This window comes from Panthera pardus, unplaced genomic scaffold (assembly GCF_024362965.1).
Source record: "Panthera pardus isolate Hobbes unplaced genomic scaffold, ASM2436296v1 HiC_scaffold_27, whole genome shotgun sequence".
NCBI classification, from domain to species: domain Eukaryota; kingdom Metazoa; phylum Chordata; class Mammalia; order Carnivora; family Felidae; genus Panthera; species Panthera pardus.
Window position 1 is genome coordinate 121,459,176 of NW_026526843.1, and position 27,599 is coordinate 121,486,774.

The 27,599-nt window shown below is 41.8% G+C and overlaps 1 protein-coding gene across 7 annotated transcripts in view; it reads right to left on the reverse strand.

Moving 5' to 3' along the window:
- The window catches only part of NLGN4X (neuroligin 4 X-linked), a 315,738-nt gene that overhangs the window by 100,510 nt on the left and 187,629 nt on the right, over positions 1–27,599 (reverse strand). For 5 of the 7 annotated variants that reach the window (XM_019417767.2, XM_019417768.2, XM_053891889.1 and 2 more), the window contains exons 5-6: positions 26,384–26,443; positions 22,168–22,320 (exon numbers count right to left, since the gene is read on the reverse strand). The exons of 1 other annotated variant lie outside the window; for it this stretch is intronic. In XM_019417767.2, coding sequence (XP_019273312.1) covers positions 22,168–22,320; positions 26,384–26,443 — 213 coding nt within the window. The remainder of the gene's footprint in view (positions 1–22,167; positions 22,321–26,383; positions 26,444–27,599) is intronic. One more of the 7 variants, XM_019417772.2, reaches the window with a different exon arrangement.

The window sequence follows — 27,599 nt, forward strand, 5'->3', positions numbered from 1 at the left end:
GTTCAGACCCTTCTCCTCTGCATGGCTGGCAAGTCCTAGCTGTCATTAGGTGGAAACCAGAAAGGGGAGTGACAGATTGGTCTGTGGAATTCAGCTGCAGGGGGAAAGCCACTGTTCGGCACTGAATTCGGTGCCTTCAAGGCGGGAAGGCTCGGCCACAAAATCAGAGAACAAATGGCGCAGCGTGGACAAGTCACAATCAGCCACAGAAAATACAACAGTAAGATCAAAAAGTTAAAGACACTGCTATTGGCCGTCCCCACCCAAGGAAGGTCCGTGGAAGAGGTTGTGCAGGCTGTACATGGAGGGTTCCCATCCTCACCATACCCTCAACCCTAGAATCAAGATGGCACCCGCTGGCCAGCCACAGAGCGTCTCCCACCTGCCAGTGACACGGCTCTCTCCTTCAGCTTCCTTACATTCTAAGGCTGTGCCTGATTAAAATAAGATCCCACTGGAAAATGTGCTGGCCGTGTACGACATCTCGTTTCTGCAACAAATATGTTGGCATTCAGGTTCCTAGAGAAAAGCTGCAAGCTCACAGTCTAGACCCCATTCTACAGTTTTTGTTGAGATCTCAGTGCTGCCTCGTGCCCTCTGTGTAATTTGGACCGCGTTATCTGGTGTATTTAATCCTTGGTTACCTGAGAAAGAGAAAAATAGCCCGTTCACTTGGCTGCTGGCCAGGGGTTACCATGCCAGTGTGGCTGGGAGCTGGCTCAGCCCAATCCCAGGCTGTGGTGGTCTCCCGCGGAAGATAAATATTTCACGGAACAGCTACATCAGGCAAAACTAGTGAATGATGCTCAGCGATTCTTTGCCAAGTATGGTATCAGCTTTCATCTAATTTTTCCTCCTTTTACATCAGCAACCCTAGAATTACCCTCACTTCTTCAGACTTTTGCACTCCACAGCCATGCCTCACTTCCTGGGATTCTCCCTAAGGTCACTTAATAGAAGCCTACATCCTAGAAGGACTTCTTATCCCTTCTTACTAAGCACTCCACACAGGGTGCATTCTCACGCTTGTTGCAAAGAGTCAATAAAGCCAACGTTGTTCAAAGAGATATGTGCATCTAGTAGCTGCTGTTGGAAGACCACAGATACATCAGCTGGGAAAATAAAGGTACAGTGGGAGGTTTTTGAAAGTTACCAGGTGGATGATGGGTGTGACATTTCCCCAGTCATAGCCTCTGGAGGAATGTGTTAGCCACTATTTGCATCCCCACTGAGTGCTGGGGACAAGAAAACAGGTCTCTACCCACAGAGTCAATGGGTTTTCACCGATGGTTGTAAGCCCATCCAGAATTATTCAACTTGGCGAGGACACCTCACTCAGCATTCTCCTGGCAATCCAACTTTCTCTCAAATGCTGACATGTCAGTTAATCAGAACATACAACTAACACAGCCCAAATCATGGGCATCAACATCATCACTGACACTATACTATCGCTACAATTAAACCATGCTGGACCGCTTACACATCTTCCAGAACTGTGGTATTAAGGCAAATGACTAATTAGAGAATGGGCAGAATAGGCCTAAGGTTATAGAATAAGGTGTTTTCTCTCTCTCTCTCTATCCATCCACCCACCCATCATATCTATCTATCTACCTATCATCTATCCACCCATCATATCTATTAATCCATCCATCCACCCACCCATCATATCAATCTATCTATCTATCTATCTATCTATCTATCTATCTATCCATCCATCCATCATATCTATCTATCCATCCACCCATCCATCATATCTATCTATCCATCCACCCATCCATCATATCTATCTATCCATCCATCCATCCATCATATCTATCTATCCATCCATCCATCCATCCACCATATCTATCTATTCATCCATCCATCATATCTATCTATTCATCCATCCTTCCATCCCTCCATCCATCCATCCATCCATCCGTACATCCATCTATCCATTCTCTCTCTCTCTCTCTCTCCTCCCTAAGGTAACAAGTCCTACTAATGCTTATGCATGTGGCTCTGCAGTTAAACTATGTGGATTCCAATCATATCTCCAAAGATGACCAGCAAGACTATCATTGGGATTGTGCTCAACCTCTCTGAGCCTGGGAGTAATGTCTGGTAAAGGAAAGAAAATGGCATCTTCCCTTTACACAGGATTGAGTGGGACATCACAAGCAAAGATCTAGGAACTAGGTGAAAAAGGGGAACTGTCATTATAATTACTGCTTTTAGTGCTCGCATCGTTATGAAATGCCTGAAAGAATAGATTTTCCTATTAAGGTTTAACCATGTACCATAGCCCTTTTAAAAAGGCAAAAAATAAAAAGAGGAAATGCTTTCTCCTTGATAATTTTACCATAGAAAACACAAGCAATGGTCATCATAAAGACACTGGTTAGTTTGGTCTTTATAGAATATAAATATTACCCCTGTTCGCACTCTATCCCAAAATAAATGAACATTTAAACAATTTTTAAAGAATATAAATTTTAATATTTTAATGATTTGCAAGGTACTTAAAATATTTAACTTTAAAAAAAATCCTAATAGGTTTTCATAGCAAAACTACTATAATAGTTAAAGATGAGCTGAAGGTTTTTGCTGTTTTCATTTTAACTTTCTTGCCATCCGTTGAAATCTTTCTAAAACAGGTCTAGAAAAATATTATTTGGGAAATTCTGTCTTTGTTAGAGTGTCAATTACAATGTGATTTTCAGTAAATCATGTCAATAGGATTATGGTTTCCTCATTCCCATCTAGGGAACTGAACAAACAATAAAGTCAGCAAAATTTCTTCAGTCTGATCTTTCCTTCTCTTTAGGTCGGACGGACGTTTCAATTCCAAGAGTAAAGATCAATTCCACTTGGGAACACAGTTGGGTACCAGCAAGCATTTGTTATTCATGCCGCATCTCGCGCATTCTACAAGTTTATGGGGTGAGTCTGACCTACGCATCGTGTCTGAAGAGCTAAGCTTCAACGCTTGGTATGCACGGAGCATTTATTAAATATAGAGTGCTGACTCAGATCATATTTAAGTACGCCTAAAGGAACATTTGATCCAGAGAGATCTCCTGCCACAGCATGCCTGGATCTTATCTGTGAAATGACTTCCAGATGAATCCCTTTACTCCTGAACGAGAAAATGTTCTCAACCTTGCTTCTGAAGCCCAGAAAGATTTATGTGTGCAACACTATCAAGTGAAATCAGCGGGAGTCTTTAACCAAGCCCAAGTTCCTATGTGAACTGTATAAAGGAGACTAAACGGTGTGAAAAGAAAAATACAGCCTTCTGTTGAGACAGAATTGGCGGAAATATGTGCAGCTCACTTAACATACGTCACCAAGAAGTGGCATGATCTGAAATGACTTTTCATCATGGTTGGAAGGCATACGTTGTCATTGGGAGACGAAAGTCCCGAGTTTCTTACAGCAAATGGCCGATTCCCACATCAGGATCACACACAGTCATGAGAAACTTTGTACCTGCAGAAGGAGGCTTCTAATAAAGGACTATCTACTGGTCTTACATCTGACATGTTGAAGTGAAAAGCAGTATGGGGCTTAAAAAAAATCCCCCGTCTCTCGTGGACCATTTCAGAAATGACTAGGAGAATAAACCGAGACCTTGGAAGTGTTCTCTGAGTTGTAGCTTTTGAACACAAAAACCGCTGAATGTACACTTAGGTCACCACCAAGCCCTGCCAGCGCCCTGGCAAGAAACACCAGTTGCTAATTCAACTTAGTATGAACCAAAACTCTAGGAAGGAAAGGACGGGAGAAGCCAAAATGGAATACACGCAATTCTATTTTCTTATAGTGGAATCTGTTGGATTTGGGTCACTCACTCCTTTTAAAGGATGTGGAACATATAAAACGAAGTGGCTCAGGGACTTGGAAGACAGTAATAGGATCTGTGTTTATTTGCTGCACTGGGCTGGGAGCTTCCCTAAATCATGGACCATGTGTGACAAGGCTGATACAAGGTATGAACTCAACCCGAATTTGTGTTCAATGTGTGACAGGGGACTTAGAAATTAAATGTTTATTTCACTTCATTTTTTATTTTTTTAATGTTTGTTTAGTTTTGAGAGACATAGAGCACAAGTTGGGGAGGGGCTGAGGCAGGCTCCAGACTCCCAGCTGTCAGCACAGAGCCCGATGCGGGGCTTGAACCCACGAAGCGCGAAATCATGACCTGAGCCGAAGTCAGACACTCATCCGACTAAGCCCCCCACGTGCCCCAGAAACTAGACCCTTAAAGATCCCGGACAAATGTTACCTTCAGACTACTGATATTCTTTAGGTTTTCTTTTAAAAAAATAGGGGTGCCTGGGTGGGTGGCTCTGTCGGTGAAGCGTCCTACTCGGTTTCGGCTCAGGTCACAATCTCCGGTTCCATGAGTTCGAGCCCCGCGTCGGGCTCTGTGCTGACAGTGTGGAGCCCGCTTTGGGATTCTCTCTCTCTCCCTCTCTCCGCCCCTTTGCTGCTCGCGTTGTCTCTGTCTCTCTCAAATAAATAAAAAATTTATTTCTAATTTCTAAGTTATTTTCTAAAAAATTAAAAATAAGTAAGTAAATACTTTGCAAGAGCTGTATAGAAAAATCCAAGGCGAAGCTATCTCAGAGGTCCTGTAATGATGTATACAACCTGGGTGCTCCCAGTTGATGATGAAGTGTTGTCCTGTGTTTGCGGCTAATATGCATTCTTCCAAGAAATGGGCAGACAACTGCATTCTTGGGCCTTTAAAGTCCAATCAAGGGGCTGATGTCACAATGCACACGTTGTGCCGAAAGTTCTAGATATACAGGGGAGCCCGGCTGGCCCAGTCGGTAGAGCATGTAACTCTTGATGTCAGGGTCTTGGGTTCAAGCCCTAGGTTGGGTGTGGAGCCCACTTTAAAAAAAGTTCTGGACATTAAAAAGACTTTTGAGATGGCGATACATGTGTCACGGGTGTTCTTTGTCCTCCTAAACAACAAACAACATACATTTACAGTTTGGTGGGAAGCCGTCAGCACACAGCTCTCGGGGGCCCTCAGCATCCAGCAAAGGTGGGTGGGGCAGGGTCCCTGCATGGTTCTCAAGGCGACAGGTGAATAATGATAGGAAAATAAGAGAACTCTACAGGCTGAGAAGAGGGCCACTGTTTTATCTCACTGTAGTGCAGGGAAAAACAACTTGGAGGCAGATTTCAAACCGTGTGAGAAGTAACGGAAAACAAGAGAAAGTCTAAGCACTAAATGTAATTGTCCAACCACTATGCCTCTACCGAAAAGTCCTACTCCCCAAGCGTCCCAAACAGTATTACAACCCAAAGAAAGGAAAGTTAACATTGGACTGACACGAATCACCACTTAAAATCGTCACTTTAGCAAGTGTCTTAAGAAGCCCCTGATACGTGCTATGAAAAGTGATGAGTTGTTTTTTGGTGATTCTCAAGAAATCACAGTAGCAGGAGATGAACACTTAAATTCGACCGTCATGTCTACAGGTTTGCGGTTTTAAAGGAATTTCTTTAACTTCGCTCTTTACCTTGTCAAAAGCACAGGAATTCATTTAGCGGCCCTGATTGATTCGATCCCGGGACACAATGCCTCTGAACGTAGCAGAAAGGAAGAAAAAAGAGGAGGTCTTTGGGGCCAGGTCGCTTCTGTTTTTGCATTTCAGGACGTTGTGGTGTATCTTGACATGTTTTTCTTGTTCATTGCTAGGCTTGTTGATAGGTTTCTTGGAAGAAATACCCTCAACCTTTCGTGAAAGTTTAAGGTGGGGAGCTCGGGGTGGATGTGACCAGCTTCGGACTTTTGCTCAGACTGTGGTGAAATGCACGTAACATGAAATTAAGCATCTTATGAACATCACAGATCTGGTTTCGCTTCTCGGTTTGAGTTGCTCTCATCTCCGTTTCTCCAGGAAGGATAGGAAGGTTCTCACATTTGTATTTCAAAGGCTGGTGCCAGGATAAACTATAAAAGGCAGGGACTACGGGGGCTTCACGCACCAGAGGTATCTTTAACAGTTAAACAGAAATCCCACTGCAGATATGAGAAATACTGAATTCTAATCACTAATTATAAATCGTATTTGTCCCATTCGTTCCTATTTTAAAGTGGGTCATGGTCTCCAAGTCTATACTGGCAGGGAGACTAACGTTCCCCACCAGTGAATCTTAAAAAATTCTCATCACAAGAAAAAAGAAATTGTCACCATATGAGGTGATAGTGTTAACTGATGTGGTGGGCATTTCACAACATACATCAATCATCATGCCATACACCTAAACCTACGACAGTGTTATATGTCCATTATATCTTTATAAAACTGGGGGGAAAATCTCTCAGACTAAAGAGGCTCTTCGTGTAAATGAATAAAGGAAGAAAAAGCAGCTTAGTGAATGGGACTAGGAGTATCAGAAACTATGAGCAATCTAAACCAGGATTCTCTGCTTTTATTCTCTAGCAAATAAAAAATAAAGCCTAAGAATTTCCCTATAATAGGGGCGCCTGTGTGGCTCAGTTGGTTAAGCATCCAACTTTGGCTCAGGTCATGATCTCATAGTTCACAAGTTCGAGCCCCGCGTCGGGCTCTGTGCTGACAGCTCAGAGCCCGGAGCCTGCTTCAGATTGTGTGTCTCCCTCTCTCTCTGCCCCTCCCTGGCTCGCACTGTCTCTCAAAAATAAATAAACATTAAAACGAAGTTTTTTTTCATAAAAAAAAAAAGGAATTAAGAATTTCCCTATAATGGACTATTTTATTTTCACTGGCCAAATGCTCTGCTGGTGAAGCACCAACGAGCTACCATGTGTCCAGGAAAAACAATCACCCCTGTGTGTGCTGTGGGCTCAGACCTCACTGGTCGAGGCGTCTCTGATCTCCATGCCACCCTATACCCACCCAGCACACATGCATCCATGAATCAGGCACAGGGTGCCCGTGTCTGCTACAAGACCTACGTAAGATTTGTGTGCAAGGAACATCATGACCACTCACCTCCATTTAAAACCAGAGAAGGGCATGAAATAACCTCTTCGTAGTACTGTGGGACAAGAGTGAAAAGAAAAAATAAAGAACACCACCTCTCCAAAGCCGGATTCAGGCAAAGTAAAGCTGCTCTTAAGGGCAATGTGTAATGTGATTGAATTTGGAAAGAAATGATGAGGCATTATGAGGCCACTGCTTTCATTAAAAGTCCATGAGTCACATTAAAACTTCAGATGGATTTGAGGGGTTCCTGGGTGACTCAGTAAGTTAAGCGTCCGACTTTAGCTCAGGTCATGATGTCACGGTCCGTGGGTTCGAGCCCCGCGTCGGGCTCTGTACTGACAGCTTAGAGCCTGGAACCTGCTTCAGATTCTGTGTCTCCTTCTCTCTCTGCCCCTTCCCCGCTCATATTCTGTCTCTCTCAAAAATAAACAAACATTAAAAAAATTAAAAAAAAAACCCTTCAGATGGATTTGAATCAGTTCCTTTTTAAAACCCTGTATTAATCTTGTACGTTAATCTTCAGGACCTGCGTTTTGATGTTGCCTGTGGCCAACTTGCAATCCCCAGATAAGGCATTCAGGAGCATTCGTAATTGGATTTTATAATAGGGAAAAGGCGCAAAGAACAGAGCAAAGTGATAGTTTCGCTTTATGTTTACAGCTTTGTAATTGAAGATATCAGACATAGCCCTACACGTGGCTGGTGCAAAGGCATAAGCTGTGTCCCGGGAAAAATGCTTCTGCTGCTTTTAATACTAGTGGGGACGCTTTAAAGGTTCAGAGGAGACACTTCTGGATACTGCACGACTACATTACTGGAAAGCGAAGAGGAGGGAGGAAGGAGGTGAAGTCACAGCAAGTCCTAGGATGTTCCATGAGGGTGGTGGTGAGTGAAAGACAAGGCTGCATAAGGTGGCATCCCAACACAACAATGCAAACACTGGATACCCCTGTGCCCACCCACAATATCGAGATAATGACCCAGTTGAGAAAGGTAGGAACACAGGTTAAATGCTGTCTTCCAAACATTCATGCCTCCTTGGAGCCTTAGAATGCCACCTTCCTTAGAAATGGGTCTTTGTGGATGTTATCCATTAAGTGTCTTGAGAGGAAATCATCCTGAATTCAGGTGAGCCCTAAGGTCAATGACCAGTTTCCTTATAAGAGGAGAGATGCACACAGGCGAAGCCATGTAAAGGTGGAGGCCAAGACAGGAGGGATACAGCCACAAGCCCAGGGACACTTGGAGCCCAGAAGCTGGAAGAGGCAGGAAGGACCTTTCCTTAGAGCCTGCAGAGGGAGCATGGTCCTGCCCCGCCTGGATCTCAGTGGTCCTGCCCCCTCTGGATCTCAGGGGTCCTGCCCCTCCTGGATCTCAGTGGCCCTGCCCTGCCTGGATCCCAAAGGCCCTGCCCTGCCTGGATCCCAGTGGTCCTGCCCTGCCTGGATCTCAGCAGCCCTGCTTGGAACTCAGCAGCCCTGTCCCCCCTGGATCTCAGGGGTCCTGTCTCCCCTAGATCTCAATGGTCCTGCCCTGCCTGCATCTCAGTGGTCCTGCTCTTCCTGGAACTCAGTGATCCTGCCCTGCCTGGATCTCAGGGGTCTTGCCTGGATCTCAACAGCTCTGCCTCCCCTGGATCTCAGTGGTCCTGCCCGCCTAGATCTCAGACTTTGGGAGAACAGACTTCCATTGTTTTAAGCCACCAATTTTCTGGTAATTTGTTATGGCCACCCTAGAAAACTAATACACTGAGATTTTAGGATCATTTAAGAAACTTGCCAGCCATTTGCAAAAAAAAAAAAAAAAAATATTAAGCCAGTTTTGGGAAAAATCACAATTATTGCTTGTTTACCAGCTTTGTTTAAAATAGCCACGGAAAGGGGTGACTGGGTGGCTCAGTCAGTTAAGCACCCGACTTTGGCTCAGGTCATGATCTCAGGATTCATGAGTCCAAGCCCTGCGTTGAGCTCTGTGCTGACAGCTCAGAGCCTGGAGCTTGCTTTGGACTCTGTGTCTCCCTCTCTCTCTGCCCCTCCCCCAACTCACGCTCTGTCTCTATCTCTCAAAAATAAATAAACATTAAGAAATTTTTTTTTTAATTAAGAAAATACCCACGGAAAGAGCCAAAGAGAGAAAATCTCTATTACGAAGCTCTATTGTTTTGGTTTGTTTTTACAACTCTCAAAACCTGATAAAAAATATAAGGATATGCAGATTTTCAAATGTTTCTTTAAGCTTATGTTTCCATTCAAGATCAAATGCATGCCACGAACATAAACTGTGTGTCTTCAAGCTAAGTCACACGTTAGGAAGATACATCCTGAACTCGTCACACCAGCATCAGTAGATGTATCCAGGAAAATGGAACCTTTCAATATGTGGGAAAAAGGAACAGCTGGTGAACGTAACAAGTGGAAATACATATGGTTTACACAAAATGAGGCATTCGTAGAATTTGACAACCAGGAGTTCACTCCTAGTGCAATAAAAAAAAAAGAAAAGTTGTTCAAGTCAATATATTCTCTCCTTTATTAATTAGCTTCCAATTTGCAATTTGGAGCTAAATGCATGGCAACTGCTAATCATCCTGAAGACGTTTATTGTCTGGTAGACGCTCAGAAGACAACAGGCAGTATCTGCTATGACCCTGGCCCTCAAGGAGCTTGGAAACCGGTTACAGGAAGTAAACGTTGTCCGCAGGAGGGAACAAAACCGTATACAACACATTCCAAATGAGTTGAGGGACAGGGAGCAAAAAGCCAATTCTGCTGTGCTTCTCTCCACCAGGGGACACTGAGCGGGGACCGGAGGCGTTTTTGGTGGTCACATTTGGGACATGGAAGAGTTGCCTGGCAGCTACCATGTGGAGGCCAGGGTCGCTGCTCAATACCTTTTAGTGCACAGAAGAAACATCAGTCCAACGTGAGAGGCTACATGCTTCCGCAGGAGGTGAGATTAAGGGAAAGAAGGCTGCTCTATGAATCAATGGAAACCAAACAGGATGAACTTGAGCAGAGGTATAAGAATTATGAAACAGAAACCAATCTAGCAGCCTTCCATGCTAAATATTTATCCATAGCAGTCACCATATCGTATGATACTGTGCATTTTATGGTGTGTGTCTGGTTTTTATGGTCTCCTCACTGGAATAAAAAGGGAACGTGCTTGGGAATTTTTGTCTTTTTTCTTCACTAGTCTATTCCCAGTACCATGTGGAAAACAGTAGGATTTTAGTATACATTTACTGAATGAAAGAAACAATGAACGAATGAAAACCACGATTTTTTTTGAATGTTCATTCATTTTTTGAGAGAAAGAGAGAGACAGACAGTGAGCAGGCAAGGAGTAGAGAGAGAGGGAGACACGGAATCCAAAGCAGGCTCCAGGCTCTGAGCTGTCAGCACAGAGCCCGACGCAGGGCTCAAACCCACGAACCGTGAGATCATGACCTGAGCCGAAGTCGGACGCTGAACTGACTAAGCCACCCAGGTGCCCCTGAACGAAATCCACTATTGTATTTTCCGTGGCAAAGCTATCTTTGTAAGGGTGTGGAAAAGTGTCTTACCACTTACACTTTACACAAACAAGTCTCTTTCTCCCCCTCTCATTTTTGTAAAATTTAAATTTAGGGATGCCTACAACACCTTGTGAATTTGGCTTGCCAACTCACAGCTGAAGGATTGCTTATCAATGTTTTGTGGATAGTTATGAAGGGCTTTATGACTCCCGGTCAATGACTGCATCTGCATTGCAGTTTGGTTCATGCTGGTCTTCCCCCGATATATGCATCAACTGCTCACAGATTTCCATTTCCAAACCTGCAGTATCAGGATGAAATCCCCAATTATGGAAACCCTCAGATGCTAGTCTGTTCTGGGTGCACCTTGCCCATTCTTGCATCCAGGAATCAGATGGGTGCAATGGTTACACAATCTTGACAGGTACGGGAGGCAGTGCGGCTCTGCCCTGGGGGGATGGGGGGTGATGGCACTGGGCTTGAGACATGCCAGGAGGTCATTATGCAGAGCGGTGGATGTGTGAAAGTGAGGGCAAAGTTTCAGATACGTAAATGGTACAAGAGACGCAAAGAGAGTGCAGGGTTCCCTCTTTGCAGTGAGTTTTATGAGTAACATGGAGTCTTTTCCTTTGAAAGTCTTGGTGGCAATTTCAAGGGGGGATATGCTGTGGATATGGGTAGGAGGATGGGAATGAAAACTGAGTGCAAATATCAGCGTAAGAGGTGGGAAGTGAAGCACCATCACCTTCCAGGTAGGCGCTGAATGTCTACCGGCAAAGGAGCTCCAAAGACGGATGAGGAAATGTAGACAAGTAGACAAAGTGAATCAGTAAGGAAAAAATTTTCCTCAAAGAACATCCCAGGCCCAGATGGCTTCCCTGCTGAATGCTACCAATTGTTTAAAGGGGAATTAACACCCATCCTTCACACTCTCTTTACAGAAATGAACTGCAGGGGACACTTCCCACTCGTTCAGCGAGGAGAACGGAACCCTGATACCAAAAGCTGATGAAGGCATCACCAGAAAACAGACCTACAGATTCATCTTTCTTATGAATATGGATGTAAAAGTCCTCAAAAAAAATGCCAGGAAACCGAATCCAGAGACGTATAAAAAGGATTATACACTATGACCAAGTGGGATTTATTCCAGGATGCAGGTTGGGTTTAATATTCAAAAATCAAGAGTCAGACGCTCAACCGACTGAGCCACCCAGGCTCCCCTAAAAGTTTTTTTTTATTTTAGTAACATATTCTGAATACATATTTCTTATCAGATACAGGATTTGCAATACTCTTGATTTTGGCTCAGGTCGTGATCTCATGGTTCGTGAGTTTGAGCCCCACGTTGGGCTCTGTGCTGACAGCGTGGAGCCTGCTTGGGATTCTCTCTCTCTCTCTCTCTCTCTCTCTCTCTCTCTCTCATTCACCACTCATGCTATCTCTGTCTCTCTCAAAAATGAATAAACAAACTTAAAGAAAAAAACTTTTAACAACTCAGTAAATGCCGAGTCCCCCAATAAAAATGGGTAAAGGATCGACATTTCTCCAAAGAAGATATATGGCCCATAAGCACGTGAGATGATGTTCAACACTATTACCATTCAGGGAAATGCATATCAAATATGGTACCTCTTTGCACCCACTAGGATGGCTCTACTAAAAAGACAGATGTGAATGAGTGTTGGTGAGACTACATCTTTTATGCTGGTACCAATGCATCCCCTTTTGGAAAGAAAGTGGAAGTTCCTCGTATCGTTAAACCAAGTATCATATGGACCAGGTATCATACTACTAGGTATATACACAAGAGAAACGCTTACGTAGAATCCTACAAAAACTTGTACATCAGTATCTAAGGCACCTTTATGCATAATATCCAAAAAGGGGAGACAACCAAAATGCTCACCAAAAGATGACTGAATAAACCAAGTGCATCACATTAATACAATGGACCACTATTTGAAAATTTTTTGATGTTCATTTATGTTAGAGATAGAGAGAGACAGAGTGTGAGCAGGGGAGGGGCAGAGAGAGAGGGAGACACAGAATCTGAAGCAGCCTCCAGGCTCTGAGCTGTCAACACTGAGCCCAATGTTGGGCTCAAACTCACGAACTGTGAGATCATGACCTGAGCAGAAGTAGGACACTTAACTGACTGAACCACCAGGAGCCCTAATTTTTGTCCCCTTTCTTAGAAAAAAAAAGCCTTTACAATCATTTCTCTCTTAAAATAGAACATTTTACCACATTATAGGTAAAGGGGAAAAATTAGGTCTTAAAAAATGGATGAGTTTAACACATAATGCACATAAACTGGACAAATCTTTAAGTGTGAAATTCAGTAATATTTTATGGATGAATATACCTATGTTACTATCACTCTGTTCTGATGAAATATGTTTAGAACATTGAAAAAGCGGAGAAAGCAGAGACAACATAGCATTCGCTCAGGATGCTTTCAGATGTGACATCTATGCATGGTTTTTAATAAAGAAGTTCTCCAGAAAACCATGAGTCATATTTCTAGAGGACTTTCATATAGGTAGATGCTTAGGAGGGACAGAGATAGCAGTGAGGGGAAAGGATATTCAGAGGTTCAGAAACGAATGGAAAACAGGCACTCCAGGGGGTGTCTTCTGTGTGTTCAGAAAGTAGAGGGTGGACTAAAAGAATATTTATATATAGGGGGTGCCTGGGTGGCTTAGTCAGTTAAGCATCCGACTTCAGCTCAGGTCATGATCTCACGGTTCGTGGGTTCGAGCCCCGTGTCGGGCTCTGTGCTGACAGCTCGGAGCCTGGAGCCTGTGTCTCCCTCTCTCTCTGCCCGTCCCCCGCTCGCGCTCTGTCTCTCTCTCAAAAATAAACATACGTTAAAAAATTTAAATAAAATATTTATATATAAATATGGCATATTATTATACACATATATACACATACTTGTATACAGTATGTGTATATATATATGTGTGTGTGTGTGTGTGTGTGTGTGTGTGTGTGTGTGTCTGTATATGGGGCACATCATTAATAAAAAAGAGGAATAGAGTCATCTAAACCATTATCAGGGTATTTTAGTAAAGAGGCAGGGTCATTCTGAATGATAGAAATTGTTTCTCAATCCAAACTGGAAATATTTCCTCTTTCGAAAACTGTTCTCTCACTTCCGGTACAACTCTTAGTTATATTGGGTAGAATTGATGTTGTTTTTCTAGGAGGCCAGGTCATACCTCTGTCTATACCAAAATGTGTGTCTTTTTTTTTAAAGTTTATTAATTTATATTTGAGGGACAGAGACAGAGAGCAAGGGAGGGGCAGATGGAAAGGGAGGGACAGAGAATCCTAAGCAGGCTCTACACTATCAGCAGAGCCCAACATCGGGCTTGAACTCACAACCCGTGAGATCATGACCTGAGCTGAAATCAACAGTCAGACACTTACCCGCATGAGCCACCCAGGTGCCCTCAAAATGTATTTCTTTTTTGAAAAATTTTTAACATTTTTATTCATTTTTCAGAGGCAGAGTACAAGTGAGGGAGGGACAGAGAGAGAGGGAGACACAGAATCCAAAGCAGGCTCCAAGCTTTGAGCTGTCAGCACAGAGCCGATCATGGGGCTCAAATCCACGAACGATGAGATCATGACACTTGACCCAGTGAGCCCCCAGGCACCCTAAAATGCACTTCTTTATAATGCATTTATGCTACCCACCTGTTCATGACTGTTTCACAGGACATTTCACGAGACACAGCCTTCCCTCCATAATATCTGAACCTATAATAAAAGCTGTAGTACTGAACGCAATGAATATAGTTCATCCAGTGTCATATTATTAACAGAACCACCAGAGCCTTGTGACTGATTTACCTGCATAAAGATTTTAGCTCATCCATATCTAATGGCCAAAGGATGGTTCCATGCAGTGTTCTAGAATATTTCTGATTCTTTTATACTGGGAAATGCACACTTCATTCAAAAAGCTATTGTGTTTTTCTGTTTTTAAATAAAAGATACACCGTCCTAAGCATTAGGCTCAACATACCTAAGCAACATGTTCCAATGTAATTTTATTTGAGAAATACATTTACATTGTTAAATCTACAAGACAGCCGCGGTGTCTGAGTGACATTTTTCTTCCCAAGAAATTGACTTTGAATCTGCACCTTGCATCCGCTAGGGTCATTTTCACAAAGCCAGTGACTTCTTGACATGTGATTGGGAAAAAATAGGAAGGTATCTTCAAGAATAGGGCGCTCCGGGGTATCCCTGCTGCGGGCTAGGTATAGATGTGTACATTCTTTCCACACTTCTTGTAAAGGAGGTGTTCAGGCAAAGGGCAGAATAAACAAAAACTGATCTGCAGGCCAGATTCTTTTGGTCATGGAGCGTTTCCGCCTTAGGGGTCTTTAAATGTCCCCCTCAGGTTGCCTTTGGGAGATTTTTCCATTAAGTGACTTGGAAGGACTAACTTCCTTGAATATACGAAGGGAAGGAAGTCAAGATACAGAAGAACTATGGAGGTATTTATCTTGTTAGGGATTGTTTAAAACCCATTTCTCTGACACAATCATCAGCAGAATCTGAATTCCCAGCCATGTCCAATCAAGCTAATGCATTCTGACCCTCAGGTTCAATGCTTCTCCTTGGAAAAATTCCTACCTTTCTCCCGTACCCAAATGCCCATCACTGTTTTCCTTGTCAGTAGAAGGATGCCTGTGTCCCTTTTTCCCAATAAAGACAGCAGCCACTTTACCTAAAACAACTGAAAAGAGTCAACCGTTCGTGTTCACACGGTGGGTGAGACGGAAAATTAAGAAAACATGCAAAAGAAAGAATGTGTCTTCTTTTTGAATTAATAATCAGAAAAGGACTCTGTTCTGAATGCAAACATTCCAAGGAAGGGACAGTTTTCAAGGGTTACCCCATGCAATTGTTAACTCAAGCTTACACAGTCCTCTGCAATCAGTTAAGCGACAATTATTGTATTTACTTAATAGGTTCTTCAATCAAGTGTGTCCTAACACCTTGATTTCCAAGAATGACGATGCACAAGGAAATAAAATTCCACCTTCCTTGAGGAAATTCTGAATCATTCTTAAAGGATCAAGTATATTCTCTGTAGAGTGGCAGGGGCTGGTCATAGTTAGGCTCATTTGAGATTAAAAGTGAAAAGTCTTTGGTTCTGATTTCTCCCAACCATGATTGTCTTCACCCCTCAAAAAATCCGTTCATATCCCTGGGTGTCTACACTTGCCACAGACGTCTTATTCTTATTCCATGGACCCAGCAGCTTGCAACAGAAGGGACCTGTCTCCCTTGTTCATACTCATCCTCCTCGTTACAAAGTCTCCACCCCACGGCAATGCCTTCCAGATCTGCTCCCGGGGCCCTCTGAAGTCCCAAACACAGGACTTTATTCTAACACGATGCCTCTAACTTATTTGCTGAATGCATCAAATCAACGTAGTGGGCATTTTCAGCCACCTGAAAGGCAGGCAGAAGAGGAAAGTCCACGCCAATGGTCACCAAGGGCATAACAGGGCCATGAACTTGTCTACTCCCAGAGCTCAGGTTCCACACCAGCAATAACAAAGACCCGATTATGGTGTTTCCAAGTGGGTTATTAGATGCATCGAAACCTACTGATGAAGACAATGGAAGATGATGTATTTTTTTGGGGGGGAGAGAGGACATTTCTTGATTTTTCTATTTTGCATAAATTTTGGCACAGAGAAGAGGCAAGGCCAACCCTCCTTTGAGCAATGTATGCATCCTACGATTGTGTTATGTGGAGTATACACATCCGTCCACATCCCAGCCCATCTTAGAGAGTCACATGGGCAAGCAGTGCAGCAGGGAGACCCAGAGCTTGTTCCTTTCTACCACCGACTTTCAATATCCTGGTTTTGAGTGGTCCCACATAATTCCTCTCACCTCCAGATCCCATTTCCCGCCATTTTCTCCCATATTCCTTTACTTCTCTAAGATTATGTATGTTTCTCTAAATGCAACACTTCACTTTTCCTCTCTATGCCCTGAACTTTTCACCGCATTTTTAAAAAAATGTTTATTTTTGAGATAAAGAGAGAGAGTGTGAGCGGGAGGGGGCAGAGAGAGAGAATGAGACACAGAATCCGAAGCAGGCTCCAGGCTCCAAGCTGCCAGCACAGAGCCTGAAGCAGGGCTAAAACCCGCGAACCATGAGATCATGACGTGAGCCAAAGTCAGATGCCCAACTGACCGAGCCACCCAGGTGCCCCTATGTGGCATTTAAAATGCAGCTTAGCAATGCATGGTTTCTAAGACACAGAATGGCAACACTTCCAGTGGGAAATCAAATCAGGGCAAACCCATAAAGAGGGGGAATATAATGCGAGTGAGTTAGGAGGGCAGCAGCAAGATGAGGAGATCCTCAAAGTGGGCCGGATTATTGTTTCCCTTTATAGATACGTGTATGAACTTTTGACTTGATCTTAAGATGGGTTCCATTTGTAATTTAAAATAAAATGCTTAAGGGACGCCTGGGTGGCTCAGTGGGTTAGGCATCCGACTCTGGATTTCAGCTCAGGTCATGATCTCACAGTTTGTAAGATCGAGGCTGGCAGTGCGCTCTGTGCTGACAGCACAGAGCCTACTTGGGATCCTCTCTCTTCCCCTGCTCCACCACCACCTGTCTCAAAATAAATAGACTTTAAAAAATTAAAATAAAAAGCAAACCAAAATCCTTAGTAAGAGATAAAAACAAACCAAAGACAACAGAGTGTCTAAGAAAAAATAAAAATAAAACAGTGCCATTAGCAAACAGCAACCAATAAACTCCTCAAAAAAGGAGATGTATTCTGGGTACAGCAGCTTGACATTTTCAGCAGAGGTGTCTAAGGCGTATTATAGGGACCCACCAAATTATCACGGATGTAAAATGCTCGTGCACAATGCACACAATATGTAATTCAGACCATAGCTCTTTATAGGAATGTATCAATCCTTTGCCCCAATGATTCCCAGACTCCTTTTATGGAGTGGAATCAGACATAGAACACCAACGTATCAAATGGATAATGGCGAGAGTCCTCTGGCTGATATCAAAGAGCTGCCTACAAATGCCACTCACCTACCCCGCATTTCAGCTGGAAATCGAGACCCCACAAAGGACACGAGAACCATGAAGGTGGACACCCCATCATAGCAGGCATATGGCTCAAATCCTGTGAATTTTATTTATTGATTTATTTTAATGTTTATTTATTATTTTGAGAGGGAGAGACAGACTGTGAGCAGGGGAGGGGCAGAGAGAGAGGGAAACACAGAATCTGAAGCAGGCTCCAGGCTCCGAGCTGTCAACACAGAGCCCAACGCAGAGCTTGAACTCGCGAACCACGAGATCCTGACCTGAGCCACACTTGAATGCAAGCAACTGAGCCACCCAGGCACCCCAAAGCGTGTGAATTTTTGTTCTGCAAGTACACTGCCTTTACTTCAAACCATTTCTGTGTTATATTCAAAGCTATGATGTCACTGCATGTGAATGAACTTACGCAATTACTCACCTTAAAGACAACTTCAGGATAACCCCTACGCAACCTTCCCTGAGGCAAAAATTTTACACCAGTTACAACACCTGAGAAACAAGCAGGTATTTCTGATACTTTTTTGAATCCTTGAAAAAGTCAGTTATATAAATCTGTGGGCAATGTTTCCTAAGACCGTAGAATACCTGTCAGGTGAGAAATCTGTTGAAGTCACCATCTGGCTTAGTGGCATTGACTCCATTATGGGCAGCACGCAGCAGATAGGCAACGAATGGGCAATACCGATCAATCCCACACCCAACCGGCCCATAAACCATTAGATCTACAGCAGCAAAGAGCTTTGCTGTGATCCATCGATGGTGCTGCTGGGGTGGACACCACCCTCACCGTGCACCATGATAACGAACGAGATATCAAGACCCACTTGGAGGCACATAACTGTAAGCATCGTAATCATAATTTTGTATCTAGATCAACTGACTTTTTTTGCATAATTATAGAAGCTACATCGGTTTCCAAACTCATTCTGTAGTTTACCTGATTCATGCTTTATACCGACAGGAAAGCCTGGAGGTGCGATCTTAGTGGAAAAACTACAGAGTTGAGGCTTCTCTCAGCCCTGAGCTGGGATCCCAGCACTGATCCCCACAAGGGATATCGCTGGGAGTCAACCCTTCACCCTTCACCTCTACATGTCCTTTTCTTGTAAGTAAAGTAAGCAAGCCCATCCAATGGGCGTGGTGAGGATTAAGTGAGCAACTACAGCCATCCATGGCTGGCCAGCCACAGGTTCTCGATGAGTGGGTACTAAAGCATAGAAGTCAGACTGTGGTAAAGCAAAAATAATTTAAAGCATGCATGAGGCTTCAAATTGCAGGTAGTGATACCCAAAAGGGAGTGATGCCATGGGTGGTAAATTCAAATGAATGTTTAAATGGTGGTGGAATGAACTAATTCAAGATGTAAAGGCAAAGTGGAGACAATGAATGAGTGAATAGAGAGGTTAAGAGCCACAAATAAATAAATTCCGGGTATTTCCATCAGAAGGCATTCGGGAGGAGTTTCTCTTTTATGTCTAAGGTCTTTGGACACTTGTCATGAAAAAATAAATAAATAAGAGGCAGCTGTGATGGAACTCGAGTCTTGGATATGTATGCCTTCCTAATGACCAAGGTGCAGAGCAGAACAGGAGATATGGTTATAAAAGAGCATCTTTTTGGAAAATAAATGGAAGACGAGTCCAATGACTAGACTTCATGCCGACATAAATAATGACCTTCTAGTCCTGATGATACGTACCAGTTTGCCTGGCTTAATTCCAGTGTATCAATAGCATATGAACAGCTCTCCACGCATCCTGGACTAGATAACAAGTTATATGGCCAATGGCTGGCAAGACTGTGCCACACAGTCATGAGTAAAGAAAACATCCATATTCCAAAACACAAGTGTCTTCTAATCATTATTTTTTTTTAATTAAGGTTCAGGTTAGAGGGCGGCATTTGATAGATACTAGTGATTACATTGTTTCGCCAGCTGCGATTACACGTATAGAGCAACAATGATATTCATATGTTGTCCAGAGGTATTAGTAAGAATGGAAATTATAAGGTGATTCGGTGTCCTTGTTGCCACTACTGGGCTATGAGATTTCACACCTAAAGCCTCATGCTGAAATCTGTGTTCGTTCCATGCACCAGCCTCCTGCGTATACCGTAATTCCTGTTGTCAGACCCTCCTCCTTTGGGTGGGAAAACAGCATTTATTACTCCATAAAAACAATAATATCAAACAATATTTTTCCAATTTCTTAGAAAAAGAGCACTTATGCACTAATGGCTTTTTTGAAGAGGAAACTCAATATTTCCACGTTTTGCTAAAAACATATCTCTCCATATCAAAAGCACTAATTAGAACGTTCGTCCCCACGTACGGTTGTGCCGTTTTATCGGATCATCTTTTTAAATATCCGGACGGCAATGGTTTAAAAATATTTCTCAACACCAAAAATAGCCGGCTTCCTGCAAGCTAAAAGGAAGTGTCCCTTAGCAGTTTTGAAGAGGGTCGGGAACAAACGCAAGATCCGTGGTAAAGACAGATAAACTAAGTCACATTTCAGAATCTCTAGCACTCTGTATAATCGGCCAAGCTGGCACGGTTCACCCCAGCAAATAAAAGGGGGTCTGTGGCCTTCGCAGCGTCTCCACAGTAGCTCATTCGTGCACTGTAAATAGACCGGCACAGAGATGCTAAATTGATTCTTTGATTTCTCTGTCGCCCACTACAGCTCTCTGTTTTGCCACCGCGAGTTCTGTTTTAACTCTCAGGAGCAAAACGTGGACTTAACGTCTTTCAAGGGGAAATATTTTAGAAGCAACTTTTTTCTTTTGCTTAAAAGATCCGTATGTATACATGTATAAATGTGTACATATATGTGTGCATATGTATATATATATAAATATAGATACACATTTACATATGTATATATATAGTGTGTGTGTGTGTGTGTGTATAATCCCACCGCATTTCCCAGATCTGCACATAATTTCACAAACATGCCAAACTGATAAGGGGTCACCATGTAAATTGAGCTACATCCCACAGCTGGGCTTCAGAGGGGGAGAAAATCGATTTCCTTTCAAATCTAACGTTTTAAGGAACATCAACGCATCATGCACGCAAGAGAACATTCTGTAACTCCACGGAAGCAAAAGCTTGTTCAATGGGCACTGCTTCATTCAGAAAACAGAGCCCAGGGCTCCGTGCTCAGTCTGATGATGCTACAATGTCCTCTTCGAAAAGACCATAGGCACTGCGCTGACACGTTGTATCCTCCCTCCACCTCTAGGTCAGAATGGACCTTTTGTAAAAGACCAAGAAACACGATTTCCTGTTTCAAGGACTAGAGGCAGAAGCAACTACCCAGAAACTGCTGAAAAAATGTTCAGAAATGCAGGCACTCATGGGGCTGTGATGTTAACTACAATGATTCTACAAGGACCTGGCTCAGAGGACCTATGAAAACAGAAAAGGAAGTAAAATCATAAAACAAGAGGGTTCTTGATGCTAATGCTTTTTATTTTCTTTCATGTGCAAAAACCAATGGGGAATTTTGAGGACTTTATCAATGCTCCAAAAGGCTCAACTTTGCAAACATCTGTGGGTGATTTGCATTTGTAAACTACAAATGCATTTCTACCACTCCCCATCCCCCCACCCTCCCAGCTCCAGGGGTCTTTCCTAGGTGAATGTTTTCACATGTAAATGAAAAAAAATGCTCAAAATAAAATGAAAACATCAAGGTGAAAATCATACATTCTTGGTAATATTTGTCCATTTGGAGAGAACATTTTCAGCCACAGATTTTGTTCGGCAGAGCTCCATTTACGCGTTCTATTGTCTTAAAAACAAACGTTTTCATGTACGCCTAGGAATATTAGTCATGAAATGTACAACGGTAGACAAAACTACAAACGAAGATAAATATCAAAATAGAGCCCACCCCAAATATCTATTTTTCCAAGCCCCCAGTGAGGAAAAAGGAAATAAACAGCAAAACCATGGAGAGCTCTTACTGGTGGATTTCCATGCCCTCACCCTTTACGGTAAATAAGAAACTGTTGCAAAATTCAAGTGAGAGCCAAGTTCCATTGTGTGCAAATACAACAGTCATTGTAACCCCGCCACAGAGGCACAACGCTCGTAGATGATCAGTTAAGGAATTAGGTGAAAGATTTCCAGCCCCCAAGCTAAAGACAAGTAAAGAAATCTACTATCTACGGCCCTCCATTGTCACTGCTTCCCAAAGGATCACCCATCAGCAAATGAGTTCCCTCTACAGGGCTGTGATGCCCAAAAAGTATTCATTTGGCCCAAAGATAGAAATGCATTTAAGTAAAATTTCATTTTAATTTGGGACCTTGGAGTCTGCCTTTGTTGGAGGAAGGATAGGGGTTCCCCAAAATACAATTCAACGATGAAAAGCTGCATGCCTGAAAAAGAAGACCAAACCTCTCCTGCAGAGAGCCCAGGGAAATAGAACCTTCCAAGGATCGGAGTAACACAGTGCAGATCAGCTACTCCCCACACAGTAAAAAGCACCACTTTGTCACCGCCCCTTGCACATTCACCCGATGCCATCACTCACCTAGAATTCCCAGCCGGTAGTTAATGGTGATCACAATGACATTGCCGTAGCTGGCCAGCACACTGCCGTCTATCATATTCCCAGTGCCCTCCATGTAAGACCCGCCGTGGATATAGACCATGACCGGCTTCTTACTGTTCTGATCATGGATGTCTGGAAAAAGAAAGTCAAGTAAGGAAATAGAATAAAAAAAAAAAATCACACGGATGAACTGATACTATGCAACGGACAAAGGGCACGGATTATTATGTTCTTCCTTCTTTGGACTGGAATCAACCATGCATCTATGTGGAATTACATACACCGTGGTAAGACTGCCTAAGAAAACTGCTCAATGTTATCATTTTTTCTAGTCACAGAAATGGTATTTTTGACAAGCATACGGACATCTGAAGTAATATGAATGCCTATGTACATTTCTCTATCTACCTAAAACACTAGAAACTAGAAGATTTTGATGAAATGCTTACTTCCTAAACAGTGCTCAACTCCTAAAAGGTGACTTATTCAAGAAGCACACGGCGTAATAAGTTTCATCATCTCGGGAAGTGTGCAATCTGCTTCAAAAAGATCATTTGTTTTTACCTCTTTATTCAAAGATGAGCCTACAGATGCATTTTTAACCGAAACATGAGAATACATGAGAACCAGTGAGGCTGAATGTAGCAAACTCCAAGTAAACGGTTAAAAATTATCAACAGAACAGAAACGTGTAAAACCGAAAACAGGGCAAAACAAGATGTCCGAGCAAAGGTCTTTGTTCTAGTTTGCTGACTGCGATAAATATCTCAACATATTTAAGTAACAAAAATGAAAGGGGCGCCTGGGTGGCTCAGTGGGCTCAGCGGGCTCAGCGTCCGACTTTGGCTCAGGTCATGAACTCATGGTTCACGAGTTTGAGCCCCGCGTAGGGTTCTGTGCTGACAGCTCAGAGCCTGGAGCCTGCTTCGGATTCTGTGTCTCATTCTATTTCTGCCCCTCCTCCACTCACGCTCTGTCTCCTCTGTCTCTGTCTCTGTTTCTCTCTCTCTCTAAGAATAAACATTAAACAATTAAAAAAAAATGGAAACAGATGTAACAGAAATGACACGACACTCCAACCTCAACGTGAAATGATTGACATGCAATCTATTTTCAGAGGGATATGAACCCCAGTTGAGATTTGCAACCACTGGGCACCCTTGGTAATAACTTTGTGACTTTATTTCGTAACGATGTAAAAACAGTGTTTCACAATGGTCTGTGAGGACAGGAATTCAGAGACCATCTGTGCATTTGTGGAGCCTGCTTTGTGAACAGGTATTGATTAAATCACCTTTTAAAATCAGTCTTTAAGTTTACGTTTAATGTATCACACTGATTCCTTTTACAATTATTTCTGAATATCTCTCTACATGTATCCATAGATATATACACATAGGTGTGTGTAAATAATGTATATATCTGTCTGTCATCAAAAGAAACCCAAATGTATCCAATGTACATTTATTGTCACCCTTTTTTCAGTCAAGTGTTTTTTCTCCTCCTTCAGCAAGACGCTTTTGAAATCTCAAGAAAGGAATTTTCAGGAAATGAATCGCTATCATTTGGTGAGGGGGGCTGCTAATAAAATGAATTCTGATCACAATCTCAAAATGAGTTCATTGGGTGCCTCAGGAAGGCGGCTCGAGAAACCCACTGGTCACAGTCAAATACAGAAAAAAGTGTCACGCTCCCATGTCCCTGCAGATCCTGAATAGATAGCAGAAGAACCGACCTTATTTTCTCAAATAAAATTCAAATATACAGTAAAAATGTTTTCTTCATCCCTTGTTCATCAAGCACTACGTGGAATTCTGAAACACACAGGTGTTTGGAAAGGTGTTGGGTTTTGAACCACGTACTCCTGTGTCTGGCTCCTGATTTGCCGGTTTTCCCCTTATTTCTTTTAGCAGGTGCAGGTTGTTGGGTGGTCCACTGTGGAACAGGACGTGGTAGAGACTTTGAAGGCTACTTGAAGGCGACTTTGAAGGGGTTTTCTGAGAGAAAATGCTAGGTTAACATCTCTAAGCTTTCCAAAGGCATAGAACAAGGTTCTCGTGAACTTGAAGAGTAATAAATAACGAATGCCCTGTTAATTCAAAGTAAAAAAATATATATCACAGGGTATTGGTATTCAGTGAATAGAGGGCATTTTAATGGGAATAAAGTTGCATTTCGAGCATTGGGAAAACAGATCCTAAGAATCAGAAATGCTCTAATAAGAGATGCAGAGTAAGAGGCAAATTATATCCCTGGCTGGTGTAAGAGAACCCCCCCCCCCCCCCAAAAAAAAAAGTTTTGGGTTTTGTTTTAATACATTTTCTCTTTTTTTTTTCTTTTTAGATGATCCGATAGAATCTTTTTAAATTAAAAAAAATTTTGTTTTAATACATTTTTTTTCTTTTTACATGATCTAATGGAATCTTTTTAAATGAAAAAAAATTTTTAATACATTTCTTCTTTTTCTTTTTACACGATCTAATAGAATCTTTTTAAATTTTTAAATTTTTTTGTTTTACTACATTTGTTTTTTTTTCTTTTTACATGATCTAATAGAATCTTTTTAATTTTTTTGTTTTAATACATTTCTTTTTTTTCTATTTACATGATCTAATAGAATCTTTTTAAATTAAAAAAATTTTGCTTTAGTACATTTCTTTTTTTTTTCTTTTTACACGATCTAATAGAATCTTTTTAAATTTTTAATTTTTTTGTTTTAATACATTTCTTTTTTTTTTTTACATGATCTAATACAATCTTTTTAAATTTTTATTAATACGCTTTTGGATTCAGATAAAATGGCAGGCGTTCTGGGGCCCCCCACAACAGAGAGGCTGGCGGGTGAGTCAGGTGCCGGATGAGCTATTCTAAGGCCAACGGAAAAGATCTTGCGAAGAGAGGTAGGGACAGCCCTAGAAACACATGGGAGTTACAGTAATAATTAAATAATAACAATGTTCAGACAAAAGCACGTGTGAAACCAGCATTGGCCCAACTTCTTGGACCCAAGTTGATTAAACAGCACCACCAGGGACGCCTTGCTGCCTGGCAGGGAGAAGTCATCATCTGCTTCTGTGCCTCGAATTGTGTTTCCCCCCAAAACCCAAATGTTCCTCAAGGGCCTTTGCCCTGTAAGGCAAATGCACAGAGGTCCGTGCACTTTCCTACTTGGACGGCAGAAATGGAGTCTTCCTGGCAACTTACTTGGCACTTTCTGTCTTGTCTCTTTGACACTATTTGTTCTGCTGAAGGCACAGGTACAGTGTGGTCCTGGTTGTTAGAGACCACTCTCTTCCAGAGTTTAAAAAGCATCAGTTTAGTTCCAGTGGCTGATCTGTCCAGCAACTTGGGATCCTTCAAGAAACAACTTTCCATGGCAACCAAACATTTTTTTGGGGGGGGTAACAAAAAAGTTTTCAAAACAGCCGTGGTGTTGAAAAGGAAAAGATAGAGATGTAGGTTTTTGACCTTTTCATTTTTCACAACTTTGCTATCCCTGCTTCCTACCCCCCAACCCCGCACCCCCTTTAAATGCTGCTAAAAGGCAGGCGGCAGAGAAACGAGATCTTGTTAAAACACTTTTTCATGTATTTCACTGTGAGCCAGAGAAGATTCTTTGAAACTTAACTGTGAATCCGGATATTAAAAAAAAAAAAAAAAAGAAAGAAAGAAAGAAAAAAAAAAAAAACAAAAAGAAACAACCAAAACCAGAAATGCCAGACACCCAAAAAGTTCTATGAAGGTGTCTCACTGAGTTTGGCAGCTCGTAGAAGGAATTAAGAAAACCAAATCTCCAAAATACAATATTAACTTACAAATAACTTTGGAAGGAAGAAAAGAAAGTATACATGCATGTGCTAAAATTTCATTTCCTCTTCTTATGACCAAGCCAAAAAAAGGGGGGAAAAAGGAAAAAGGAAAAGAAAAACATACGATGCCTTGTAAATAACATTTTTTTATTAACTCACTTCATATTTAGAAATGTTTATACTTCTTATGGGTGGTTTGCATTCAGTGACAGGGTCATTGAGATTAAAAAGCACAGTGGTTTCCAAACAAGAAGAAAATAAAAAAAGCACACAAAAGTGTACTCGTTTCAGAGAAGGGGAGGAAAAAGAGGTTGAAATAAAAAAAAAACAGAGAGAGAGATATAAAATCATGCATCAGGGTCGAGCTTTGAAAAAACAAAAAATACCTTCATCTTCAGCACGATCATTACTGGTTATATCATCTGCGTTTTTCTTTGTGTTGGCTCCTGGGGTCATAATGAGAAGGAAAATAAAGGGAAAAAAAAAGAGAATTCAAAAACAACAGGTTTGCAAAAAAAACCAGAAGAGAGATACTACCCAGTAAAAGAAAAAAAAAATGTCACACAAAAAGTTGAAATTTGTTACATTTGGATTTCAAAAAAAATGAGGTAGGGGGTCGATGCAAAATGCATAAAAACATAAAGATGTCAAGAAGAACAAATTCAAAATGTTACTTGCGAAAAATATTCTCTATCCTGTGAAAATGCAGTTTGGGGGGTTATAATGGTAGTACTGCAAAAAAAAAGGAAAAAAAAAAGAGCTAATGTGAGTTTGAAAAAAAAGAAAATTAAATTATTAAAAAAGATTTTCCACATTCTCAAAAGAAATGCACATGAAGTATTCAATGTCCCTCTAATTTTAACATATTATAATCTACATAAATTCATGAAATGTCACTGATACACTTTGGTTATAAAATTCCATAATGGAAGAAGAAACACATTTATGCAATAAACACAGAAGGACTTTCAATAAAATACTTAAAATTGACATTAGTTCCATGCAGATGAACTTAAAACACAGCGTTTCAAATACAAATCAGAAATGTCAGTTGATTTATTAATTTGAATCATGAAATTCACCTCTCACCAGTGTCTAGAGAACTACTCAATATTTGCTCCTGTTTAGTATAAAAACAAACACAACAACAAAACCAGCATTTTCAATCAGGATTTCTTAAGTTAAAACATTATCAATCATGTTCTCTCTGATTGAAACACTTATTAAATATTACTTCAGTGTTATCACTCATTGAATTTAAGATAAGTATATAATAAAGTCACCTACCTTGATGACCTGAAATTTAAACCAGATAAGAATGTCTATGTAGACAAAATATGGCAGGCAGCGGCGGGGGGGGGGGGGGGGGGGGGGGTCCCTCAACTACACCACAAACACTCTCTTCTATATTCGGTATGCAGTGCACCATTTTCCTTTTTATATTTTCCAGATACAAGATGACAAAACATTTAATAATGCTTGAATTGTTTGGTTAATTAGCTCAATTGTCTTCTTTTCATAGATAGACACGATCAGGACATGCATATTCCAGATCCAGTAGCTTCAAAAAGGTCTGAACCACATCCTTCTAGAAGTTCTAAG